Below are 12,491 nucleotides of genomic sequence, written 5' to 3'. Positions count from 1 at the left end.
CTGGCTGAAAAACAGGGAAAAGGCAATGCTTCCCTCGCCCTCCTCCCTTTTCTTTTTTTAAAATAAAATTAGATTGAAATTTGGAAAATTCTGACCCGCTCTCTTAGCGAGTCCACATCTGAACACACCTACTGTTCTAAAAAGGCAAAGTGGTGTTATTTAAATATAAAAGAACCCTCATCTCTCCATCACTTACTCTTCCATTTGTTTCTCCCTTCCACCATCCCTGGTCCCCGCCTATCCTGCTGTAGATTTTCACCACGTCGCCCTCTCGCAAAGAGAGCTCTCGCATGTCCCGTGCGGCGAAGTTGTAGCGTGCCACCGCCGTCCCTATGGCCGGAGGCGTGACCACTGCGGGTGGACAAGGAAAAGGAATTAGAGGCCTGCGCTGTCGTGTGAGATCATCTGAATCCTGGGAAAAGCTAGACTGTGTTCAACCTGGGTTTTTACCAGAGTCCTCATTTCCATTGCAAGTTCAGGGCAGAAAACAGCTCTGTGGACTAAGACAGTCAATTAGATATTGAGGTGGCTCTATTTTAATCCTTCAGTCATGCGTGAATTGGAATTGCATGGTTATATCAGATTTCCAAGGCTGGGTTTTCCATTATCAACATCTCATTGGTCTCATAATGGGTCTCAATCAGTTGCATCATCCCTTTAGTCACTGGATATAAAACTTTGAAGGACATCCAGGAAAGGGACTGTCTATTTTGTGTGGGTGTGTGTCTCATTGTTGGGTGTTGCTACAGGTGATTGGGTCAAGGGGTATCTCTATGGGAAGTTGGATAAAAACAAAGGTTTTATAAAAATAAAGGAAACAAGAAAAATCTATTCCAAAGTTATCCCCATCACTTCTAGTTGTTGCTTTACTGCTCTGACATCTAATAGGCCACCTCATCGAAGGGAGATTCCACAAAGCAATTTATATTTAAACTACCTCTTTATTAACTGTTGGGATTAGCCACAATGGCAGATTCTCTCAATGGCACTGAGATAAGGAACCTGTAAATTGCAATACAAGGACTGATCACCTAGGGTGATGTCCTCTCTGACAGTGGCCGTTGGCCTAAATAGGTGCTTTGATGAAAAGGCCCCTAATTGGGGACACAGTTTTTCAACAATATCCTAGCAATGGGGAATTTCTTACTGATCCTAGCTTGTAATCAGTTTGTAGACCTCACACTTCAGAGCACAACGTCAGCAGAACTGCAGATGCTATTCTTATTAACAGACATCTCTAATCCTTTTTTAGAAACTGTACTAATATATTTAGTTCAGAAGGACCAGAAACTGATCATCAGTTTACAGCATGCAAGTGGCATTCGATTATTAATATCTTCCCCAGGATTAGGAATGGAACAGAACCAGATTGTAGCAAATGGTGCAGATCTCAGTTGCTTCAGGCCAGGAAAGAAGGGGGTTATCTCCTTTAGCACAGATGTTGCAAAGGTGATATGGGAAATGTACCACCTGCATTCTCTGCAATATTGTCCTGCAGGTTATACAGGCAGAGGGAGTTGGGGGTTTAAATGATGGGAAGGGACATGGTTATAGCAGTAAACATGCTCTCAGAGTCACAGGCAAACAAGGGGGTAAAAAGTTTTTTTTTAAGTTTACAAAAAAAATTTTTTTTTATTGCTGTTTGTTTCTATGAAACTGTCCTTTAGTCTTAAGGACTTTTCAGTTAAAAAGCTGTTTACAATTGTAAATGTTTTGCAAACCGAGGTTGAACTGGGTTTGGAGGAGGAAGCTTTGCCCAGGTTTTCAGCAGTCAGGATGTAAGGAGATGTGGATGGCAACAGACAATTAACACAGAAAATACATGTACTGCAAGGCTCATATGGCCTAGTAAGGGTGCCAGGCTGGAGAACACAGTGTGAATGATCAAAGCTTTGAACTCTTTCACCAGAAGCGTGCTCAGAGCTGATTTTTTGTCTCAATCTCATTCACTTGCAGGATTCAGATTTCACAGAAAAGCTCTCAGGGGAAGGAATCTGTCTTTTAAAATTATGTAACCAAGCATGGCAGGAATAAGACGTGATGTTCACTGTCCAAGCTGATGAAAATGCTAAAAGTTAAAAGGCATAAACAGCGAGAAGCGATTGGGTTCTAAACTCCTTTTCATTTCTGATCATTTAAGGTGTTGCTGGTACCACAGGAGAAGGAAGATGCTTGTCTGATGCACGTTGGAGTTGAATATTGCTCCAACATTTTATAGGGGATTCCATCACCTTTTGAAATCACGGGCTCCTCCCAGCTGGCCTAATTATGACGCTACTGAGCACATTCAGACATTAGAGCTCAAAAACTACTGGAAATGGAAGTTCTATTTTTGTAGCAAGGAAAAAACAAACACTCTTTAAAATGGTGTGATGCCAACGTTCTGATCTATGAGACACACAGGAAAAACAGGTCAAGCTTGAAGTATATCATGAGATCCCAATCCACTAGATTTAGATTTCTTTTTTCTCCCCCCCCCCCCCCTTTTCTCAATATTTATTTAATGCACTGTGTTTTCTTATTTGGTTTCTTGCATTTTTCTGGTTACCAGATTCTGCCCCCAGCTGACACCCCCCCAAGGAGGGGCAACACCTTAGCTGAACTTTTTATATAGATGGGGAGGGATGGCAGGGGATAGGTGGAGGGTCTCAGTGCGGATGGCTTTCAAGCTGACACCGTTTGTGTCCTGTCAAAAAGCAGGCAGAGGCCTGGTGCCCTAGGGATGGCCAGTAGATGGTGCTTTCTTCTCAAGAACAGAAGGCGCTATATACCTGACCAGAAAGGAGTGGAGGAATTCTGAGAAGAAAAGTTGAGGCCCTGAGGACTGAGAAAAGAAAAGTTGTAGGAAGCGCAGGAAGCTGCAAAGAGGTTAGAAACAGAGGCAGAAGAACAAGGATTAAAAAGGAAATTAAAAATCCACAGTGCAGTAGAAGCTTGCAAAAAAGAAAAAACACTACGCATGCAGCAATTCTTCTTCGGGAGCCTCAGCTGTGGCTCTGGGAGGACTTAGGCTACATCGGCACAGTGAAAATACAATGGGCCAGATTCTTCTCCTGCTTACACTGGTGTAAATCAGGAGTGAGTCCACTGACGTCAGTGGGCCCAATTCTCTTGCCTTCGCTGGGAGCAAGAGGAATAAATCGGGAGCAACTTGCCAGTGAAGAAAACTGGACAGAGCCGGTTGAACATTTTCAGTTGAAAAAAAGTATTTTTTGGGCTGGAAAATGCCTTTTTAACCCAAATGAAAATGTTCACGAACAAAATTCATTTTGGGTTGAAATTTTTTGGTTTTCAAAGGAAAAAAATGTGAAACAAACAAAAAAAAAAGTTAGTTTTGGTGGGTAAAAATATCCACTCTTTTCCCCCCTTTTTTCAGCGGGGAGAAAAAAAAGTAAAAAAGCAAGAGAAAAATGGGTTTTTAATCACCAAAATGAAACTTTTTAAAAAACATCTTGGAAAAAATTGAGAATTTCTTTTCCAAGTTCTCAAAAAATGAAATATTTCACAGGAATTTTCTATGGTAATGTAAAGGTTCATTTGTTGAGGAATTTTTCACATAATATGCTTACCATGTTTTTGACTAGGTTTAACAAATCATAGGTGTATAAACTGGCATAAGCGACATCAGAGTCGGGGCCAGTAAAACTGACATATGGACGCTTGTACAGATAGATAAGCGACAATCTGGTGAGTCTCAGAGGTGAAACAAGTTCTTCTCTTCATGCCGATTGGCTTCAGTCCTTTTCCATTTATTTATTTATGGCAAAGGACTTGAAATTTCTCGCGCTGAAGATGTTGACCTCAGAGATTTTTTGACACGGGATAATTACACTCATTATAGCAACATGGGCCCGATCCTGCCACATGCCAAGCACTCACCACTCCTCACCTGAGCTTACGCGTGCTTTGTATCTTGCAAAATTGTGGCCAGATCATTATCCTAAAGGGTTTGGAAAAGTGGTGGAGGGATGATGCCTCCCCCCAAAAGAGAGAGTCTCAGACAGTAAGGGAATGATGTTTGGAACAAGAAATCAAAAGTAGTTAAAGACCAAACAGAAACCCCCTAGCTGGGCTTTCCTAGGAGACTGTCCTTCTAAGGGTACGTCTATGCTACCCGCCAGTGTTTGATGTATCAGGGATCGATTTATCGCGTCTCGTCTGGACGCGAAAAATCGATCCGCTAATCGACGCCCGTGCTCCACTTCGGCAGGAGGAGTAAGCGGTGTTGACGGGGGAGCCGCGGCAGTCGACTCGCCGCCGTGAGGACAGCCAGGTAAGTTGAACTAAGATACTTCGACTTCAGCGACACGAACACCCCCGCTAGTGTAGCCCAGGCCTTAAAGGCAAACTCCCCACAAATGCCTCCCTTGCAACCAATCCAAGAGCCCTTCCTCTCGGCATCCAGGGAGGGGGAGAATGGAGACACTGAGCTTGCATGTGCTTGACAAGGAGCCTGACTAGTTCAGACTCACTCTCAGGATCATGGGTTCAAGTCCCGTACTGGGCACATTTCTTTCCAGAGGTCAGGCTAAATGATCTGACAGTCCCTTCTGGCCTTCAAGCCTCTGAACCCCCTTTGTTCGCTGGAGACCAGCTAGAGCTCCTACATCTATCACACAGGTATTTCTTAAAAGGGGAACCAGAGGAGTGGCTGTCCATGAACTATTGTAGATGCAAGCCACTGTCCTAGGCACGCTGGGTTTTACCTGGGGAGCGAGTGAAGGTTCTGGAGGTAGAACGTTCTCGGGATTTGTATGGATATTTTAACGTTGTATCCAGCTGTTTAAAGCTCTCCTTCAGCGAGTGGGTCTGGTAGTATTCGACCAATTCCTAGAGAGAACACATTGAGTACATGTGATCACTGATGGGGCTCAGCACAGTCCGGAAAAGCAAGTCACGCTAGGGTGACCAGATGTCCCGATTTTATAGGGACAGTCCCGATTTTTGGGTCTTTTTCTTATATAGGCTCCTATTCCCCCCCCACCCCCTGTCCCGATTTTTCACACTGGCTGTCTGGTCACCCTAAGTCACGCGCACAGTGAGAAAAGCAGATTCAAAAACATACCAAAAGGCTTTCAAATTTTTTGGCTTCTGTGATGTGAATCCAGTTGTCTTTCTCCACCACCTTAATGTGCTTGACTTCCTCGTTAAACCTGTGACAACAATCGCAGCAGCCACTTCAGAAACACCCTGATCCTTACGCTTCAGCTTCTGTCCTGCCGTGTATTAGCATGTAGTACTCTGCCTTCTACCAATGCTTTATGACCACCAGCCACTTGGCTCAACCCCCCGGCAGATGCATCAGCCTTATCCCCTTCCCAGATGGGGAATCGAAAGCACAGAGGTTAAGTGACCGAGGGAGTCGGTGTTGGAGCTGGGAACAGAACTCAGCAGAGGGGCTGGGTGCAGCGTTTAGGACAAACAATTTATTTGCCAAAAAGTGCAGTGTTGGGTAACCCAGAACGATTCATGAATTTGCCAAACAGTTTCAGCCCCAGCAAAATTTTCCGGCGTCATTCACAAAACGGCCAGAGGAGGCAGAAATTGTGGTAGTTCTACCTCCCTTATAATTTTTAGCCCAATGGTTAGAGCATTCACCTGGCATGTGGGCGACCCAGGTTCAATTCTCCCCTCTGTCTGATGTGGAGCAGGGATTTGAAATTGGGTGTCGTTCACTGCAGGAGCTGCTCTAACCAATGGGCTATGGGATATTCTAGTGCCAGTCTCTCCTGTTGAAGCTGGTCCATTGTGTATAAATAATTAAATGAGAGAGAGCATGTAATGCCCTGGTGCCTTACCAACCATTCTGAATGCTCACAATATGCCAGATTAACCAGATGGCTACATGGCAGCATGCTAGAACCATCAATGGTGCCTTTACTTTAAAGGCCAATACTTTAATAAGTTGGAAATCCTCATGTTTAAACAGTCCAGTACCAATCTCTAACCAGCACTTCACCTGTGTGTGCTCTTTTACTTCACAGTAGTTCCTTATGAGGAATCTCTATGAAGCCAAAGCCAGCCAGAACTAGACTATCTCACCCTACAAATGGGCACCAGTACTAACGAGTCTTAAAACATATGACTCCAAGTCAGGTAGATCAATGGAACTGCACTGCACTTCAAATCCAAAAGGGAAAACGGAGCATCTTCTGTAGACAGAATACCTGATGTCTAAGGTGATCAGGCTGTCATTAAAATCACAGGCTTTCCTCAGGTGCAGAACCAGAGAAGAGCAAAGCTTATCAATCCAACGTGGTCAATTTCACACCCAGGTGACACCAGCTCAACGCCTTGCGCTGGTTACTTTCCCACCTTGTCTGAGCTCCGTTAACATAAGCACCCGTTGCTATACTCACTTAATACTGATGGCAAAGCGCTCGGCCTCTGCTGGTCTCTCTCGAATCAGGTACGTCCCGCTGACATGCGACTTCAGCAGGTTGTCTGTCTGTTGCCTCTCCATGTTCCCTGCAAACCTAAAGAAACGCTCCCCGTTAGGTGCTGAGATCGCAGAGCGGCCAGGTACTGACTGTAGGTTTGCTGACAAGGCTCTGTCTGGTAACACAGGATTTCTACTGTGTTTTGAATTGGGCCAAAAAGTCTACAATCATCCCTCCTGACCGGTGCGGCTCCCTAACTGGCAGGTAACAGGGACCAATCAATTACCTTTCCTGGCTTTTGCATGAGCCCACAAGCCACTTATTACACCAAGAGCTGTTTTTTGTTTTTGTTTTTTTAAATAAGCTGATGCAGACTTTACAGTCACTGGTTATCTCTCGATCTTCCCCACAGAACATCCTGGATGGCAACACACTCCAAAGACGAGCAGTCTGCTTGCTGACACCAGGCACAGAAATACCGTGTCACCCTGACACGGCACGGAACCAGAAGTCCTAGCAGCAAGCCTTCTACAAGACTACTACAATCTGGGCCGATCCTGGGGGCACTTGCTGCAAAGTATCAAGTGACCTGAATTCCCACCATAGTCACTTGGAGCCCAGGGTCCTCAGCACTTGGCAAGGGTGGGAGCAGAGCTGGGCCAATGGGGAGAGCTTTTGAATCCTCAGCCTCCAAGTGTCTTCTTAAAAGGAAACCAATGACTATCAATGCAGTTCAGGTCAAACTCCTGCTTCCAGGAGTTAGAGCTGGCCATCTTCTAGGTCTGAGCCTCCTCGGGGCAGGGATTCTGGGGGGAGATTTTCAAAGCTACAAAGGCCAGTTTGATACCCACCTTTCAATGGGAGTTTGGCACCGAACTATCCTTTGATAATCTCTGTTAGCTGTACAGCAGTAAGAACACTGACTGCAGTCAAGTAGGACAAAAGATACTATCCTGGATGGGTGTGGAGTTCACAGCATGAGTACTCACGAGGGGACTTCCTTGATCTGCCAGGTTATCCAGGAATGTAGGTACTTTTAATTTATGGGGGGTTTTATATTAATATTTAAAAATATGTTTTAACAAAAAAATCCATTTTTGAAGGGCAGGAGAGGGATGGGGGATTAAGAGAGAAAAGGGGTCTTATCAAACGCTTTATAAGTAGGCAAAACGGTGACCAGAAATATTTAAATAGCAAGTAACTGCTTTACAAGTTAAGAGAAAAGATGTAATGGTGCAGAGTGCAGTCCCTTCCCTTCTTTGAAGTCTTTTGTTTTTATACTGTTCCTAGAAAGCCACCTGGACTGGGAATGAGTCCCAAGGTGTACAGGTTTCAATGAAAAACTTCTTGGGGTTAAGTTAGACTCATGAAAGTAAAGCCCTGATACCAATGGGCAGAACTAGAGGGAAGGGCAAGTGAAGAGCAAGCCAATGCCCTACACTAACATCCAACACCCTTCTCCTGAGCAGGGACCTGCCAACCCGGCCAAATCCGCAGCAGGTAAAGTAGCGAGAGCTCAACAAATGCATTTCCCATCTGTGCTCTGCTCCAAAGCCCACTGCAGTCCATGTAAAAGGAGTCCCATTGATTTCAGCTGGCATGGGATCAGGCTCTGAAGTCGGCATTCAAACTCAAGTCTTCGGAAGTGAGATGCTAATGCACCAACTGGCTATGCCATTTTAGCCCTATTTGCCTAAAAGTCTCACAGCTCCTGTACATTGACAGTGGATGGGGGGGTCGGGGGAGGATGAGGGGAGCTTCCAAAGTGCATTCATAATTTATCCCATAGCGGATTTGTGACGAAGTAATGGAATTAAAGGGTAAAGCCAATATATCTTTATGTCGGTAGTAAAGCATTTCTATCAGAATGTCTCATTTAACGACCGACTCACCAAGGGTACGCCGTGTAGTCTATTTCTCTCGAAGGAGGCCGGCTGCTGGGAGGCTAGAGCAAAGAGAACACCGCTTATTACTGTGGAGCGCAGATCCTAATTAGATTATAGATCATCTCGAATACACTCCTCTGTACGGGAGTGTTTTTATGTGCCAAGCATTTTATGAGTTATTGGCTTCGGAGTCAGAAGAAGAAGGTTATAATCAACGGCTTCTCTCGTTGGTGCGCACACACAAACCAGCTGTGCCAAGTGTATTGGGTATTTTGATTTATCTGACCCGTTTGTGGTCCTACGTGTGGCTACATGCTGCAGTGAAAAGCAGGCTGCATTACGAGACAGGGAAAGTCTCTGGGGGGCGGGGGGAGGGAGAGGGGGGAGATAGGTTCCAGCAGGGGAACACTGCACTGCTTGGGCAGGTAGAGACCCTGCAGGGTTCCCTCCCTAGGCAGGGGCTTGCCGTCCACATTGCTATTTATACCTGTGCTGGGGGGCATGTAATTCACGCCCCCGGAAGTGTAGACATAGCCTAAAAGTAATTCAAAGCTTTTAAAACTTGTTAACAACCAATCACCACTTCGCTTCTCTCAAGTGCAATCTCAAAGCACCCGACAGTGCTGGGTCAGCATTATCGCCAAGCTGCAGATGGAGAAATCGGGGCCCACAGAGGTAAGCAAACTTGCCCAAGGTCACGCAGCAAGCTAGGGGTGATGCTAAGAAGAGAACCCAGGTCTTCTACACTCCCAGGGTAGTGCAGTGCCCTATCCACTGAACCACACCGCATTGCCCACTGGCTGAAAACATCTTTCCCTCCACATCCTCAACCCGTTTTTATTTCTGTTAACGTTTTGGGACAATCTTTTTCTTAGTTCAAGCACAAAGGTAAGGTGGAGGGGGGCAGATGAGTCACTGGAAGTTATCCCCGACCAACGCTGGCCCCATGGCAGCACGGCTTGTGGTCTAAAGATTATACAAATCGCTCCACAAGCCAGCAGGTCAGGGAGTTGGCATCTGGGTCAGACCATAGCCATGCGCATAACCCAAGCAGACAAAAGGTTATTGCCAGGGTTTAAATGGGGAAGTGAGAGGAGCATTTGCAGGGGTTACAGGTAAAGCCTGAACAGGAAGAATGCATTTACTGCAGTTCTAAAGATACGTTAGTGAAGTAATATGTTATACGGGGCTTGGGCATACTCCCCTAAAATGTGCCAGCCTGGGTGCAGAGAATGAGCACGGCTGAGTTGGGCAGTGGGGTTTGTGAATGAAGACCCCATATTTGGAAAGAAGCCCAGGTTGGAAAATTAGCCCCTGACTTCTGGCTGTCACACATCCTTGTGCTAAAGCACTCGTTAAAATGCAGTTTAACGGAATGAAGAAGTTAAAGGGGCAAGGGCAAGGAGCAGGGGAATTGCAATAGGAGTTTGGGAAGAGTGTGCTAAGGGAGAAGCGAAGTGCATGTTACACTAAGGACAGCGCACAATATGCACGGGACATCTGCAATGGCTGTGCAGCGCGAGTAGAGAATTCACTCATTTACTCGAAGGGCCCCAAAGCCCACAGGAGTTAATGGAAAGATCAAGCCCCTAAACCCAGTATGGGTCAAATTTAGGGTTTAGGGCTGGACTGAAGAATACCAGGCTCCCCTTATTGGGTAAATGCTAATGATCTACACTCCTCCAGTCTTTTCATAACTGCTAGCAAATGGCTCACATGCACTGGTTCCGTTTCGGTTAATTGGCAGCAAATGGAAAATTAAATTAATAGATGGGACTTCACTTGGTTACACATTAACACAACCACCCAACACATTAGAAGTCTTCAAGGCTGGGCCACTATTAAGATACAAAGCACCATCAAAGGTAATTCTTTTAGCCTGATAAATAAGCATGGCTGTGTCCCTTTAAGTGAAATAATTTGCAGACTCCATCGAGTGTCCCTGACTGACCTTGAGCCTCGTTCAGAAATCTCCCCCCAGCACATTCTTCAGTCCTCTGTGACTGAGCCAGGCCTGCAGGCAAAACTCACACTTCAGGAGGTGCTATCGTCTCTCCTAGGCATAGCTGGAGGTCCCAGGCAAAGCAGCGTGTGAAGTTACGCTCTGGAGAAAGGCATCCATCCAAGCCGGCACCATGTGATGAACTTGCCCATTTTGAGCAGAAATATTCACCCATCTCAGACAAAATCCCAACAGCAAGGAAGACAGCTCCCAATTGTGACTTACACCAGTTACATCCGGAGTGACTCCAATAAGCAGAGATACTCCAGCTGCATGCCGGTGTACAGTCCACGATTTCAGTTGTCTTGCTTTAGGAGATTGTCCCCAAACCAACCCCCCGCCCCCCTCCAAACCTGAGCATGCCCAACCTTGGGGGTGTTGGGCTCCGGTCTGTTTTTATGCACTTACCCTAGCGTCCACAGGACAGGGCTTCACTGATGAACTGGGAAAATAACCAGACTTCTTTGTCTGCATTAACCTCCCCTGTAAATAAAGATTAACGTCAGCACTGTGCCAAAGAAATTCGATTCTTTGCTCCAGTTTATGAGAACTTTGTATGTTATGTCTTCCTGACACAAGCTGAAAATATGCCTCAGAGAATTTATCTGGATGATGGCTGGCAAACTCCAGTGAATAAAAATGCAAAGGGGGAAATAAATAAATAAAAACTTTATGACTAGCTGGTAGCCTCTGTGTAAGGACTTCTGAACATTTCCAAAGAACAACTTCACTCACTTCCCACCACTGCGAATCCGGGTCCCCTTTTAGCAGTTCTATTATGTCCCCAGTCTGAAACGTTAACACCGGCTTTCCTGGGTGAGCTGGGTTGCCATGGTAATTCTGAACGGCCACCATTTTAGGACCTAGAAAGAGAAAGGAAACAAAACCTATTGTTACGAGAAGACCATCTTGTGAGCCACTAACCCAGAGAATATTAGCGGTCAGGATTTGCTGGCGTAGCTCATTCATGCTTATGGCATGGCGCCTTGATTTGCTCAAGCTACATGGCTAACATGAGAGAGTCTGGCAAGCTAAAACATTGGGGGCAGATAACGATGAGCCCACCTGAACCCCAGCTGCAAAGATGGCACCTGCCTTGGAACTGTGAAATCTCAGGCAGGCTTTAATTGGGCAACAACAAGCCACACGCGGGTCATCACAGGCTGAGTGACACAGACTGGGATTTCTGAGGGGACGACGAGTTAGGCGCCCAACTCCCATTGACTGTTGATGGGACCTGGGACTGACATTCTGTGCTGTGAATGATCATGTGTTAAAGACGCCTCCCCTGCCACACTCAACTGACAATATTTAACTTAGCCCCCTTCTTTTCAGCTGCTTTTACCTCACCCCCACCCCGCAGCTAATGGGAGCAACTTGCTCATGCTCAAAATGTTCATGTCGCCAGCTTGGATTAGGAGGACTTTTCCCCCAGGACGGGCGTTCCTGTAAGTGAAAGAGGCACAAAAGGGAGCTGGGTCTTTTCGTGCAAGGTGGGGCATTCAGGACTATCCCAGGGCCCTGGTCTGCATTAATCTTGAACAAGGGAAAATGTAACAGGGACCAGAGTGAATGGCGACGCTGACAGAAGAGAACTCTAGGAGCTACAGAGTGAGTTACCACCACCGCAATACAACCACATTTATACAGCCCTCACTGCCAGAGTATCTGAGCACCTCCCAATGTTTAATTATTTAGCTTCACAATCCTGGGGAGATTGGGCAGTGCTGTTGTCCCCATGATACACATAGGAACTGAGAGGCGGCTAAGTGACTGGCCCAAGGCCACGCAGGAAGTCTGCGGTGGAGCAGTGACTTGAGCCTGGGTCTCCCAAGTCCTAAGCTAGTGCTCAAACCATTGGACCATCCTTCGCAATCTCAGCCGTAACTGTGAGGGCACGTGCCTGTGAGCAGAATGAGGGTTACCCCAGTCTCCTGGCTTCTTAAGGCTTGTCTACATACGAAAGTTTTGCTGCTTTAAATATGGCTATGCCCAGACTTAAAATGCTACAGTGGTGCTTCAGTGTAGAGTAGACACTTATTACAGCAACGGGAGAGGATCTCCCATCACTGTAGTCATTCCAACTCCCTGAGAAGCTGTAGCTAGGCTGACGGAAGAATTCTTCCCATCGACCTCGTGCTGTCTATAACTGAGGTAGGTTGGCTTAACTACATCTCTCGGGGATGTGGATTTTTCACACCCCGAGAGATGTAGCTCTGCGGA

General features: G+C 46.1%; 1 protein-coding gene across 2 annotated transcripts in view; it reads right to left on the bottom strand.

Moving 5' to 3' along the window:
• VAV2 (vav guanine nucleotide exchange factor 2) overlaps nt 1-12,491 on the bottom strand; it is a 322,511-nt gene that overhangs the window by 6,472 nt on the left and 303,548 nt on the right. For both annotated transcript variants that reach the window (XM_054007273.1, XM_054007272.1), the window contains exons 20-26: nt 11,004-11,131; nt 10,677-10,751; nt 8,273-8,325; nt 6,360-6,476; nt 5,066-5,153; nt 4,707-4,830; nt 197-351 (exon numbers count right to left, since the gene is read on the bottom strand). In XM_054007273.1, the coding sequence (XP_053863248.1) occupies nt 197-351; nt 4,707-4,830; nt 5,066-5,153; nt 6,360-6,476; nt 8,273-8,325; nt 10,677-10,751; nt 11,004-11,131 (740 nt within the window). The remainder of the gene's footprint in view (nt 1-196; nt 352-4,706; nt 4,831-5,065; nt 5,154-6,359; nt 6,477-8,272; nt 8,326-10,676; nt 10,752-11,003; nt 11,132-12,491) is intronic.

Source organism: Malaclemys terrapin, chromosome 17 (assembly GCF_027887155.1).
Source record: "Malaclemys terrapin pileata isolate rMalTer1 chromosome 17, rMalTer1.hap1, whole genome shotgun sequence".
In the NCBI taxonomy this organism is placed as follows: domain Eukaryota; kingdom Metazoa; phylum Chordata; order Testudines; family Emydidae; genus Malaclemys; species Malaclemys terrapin.
The sequence above is the reverse complement of the archived record's forward strand: the minus strand, read 5'-3'. Positions and strand labels throughout refer to the sequence as shown.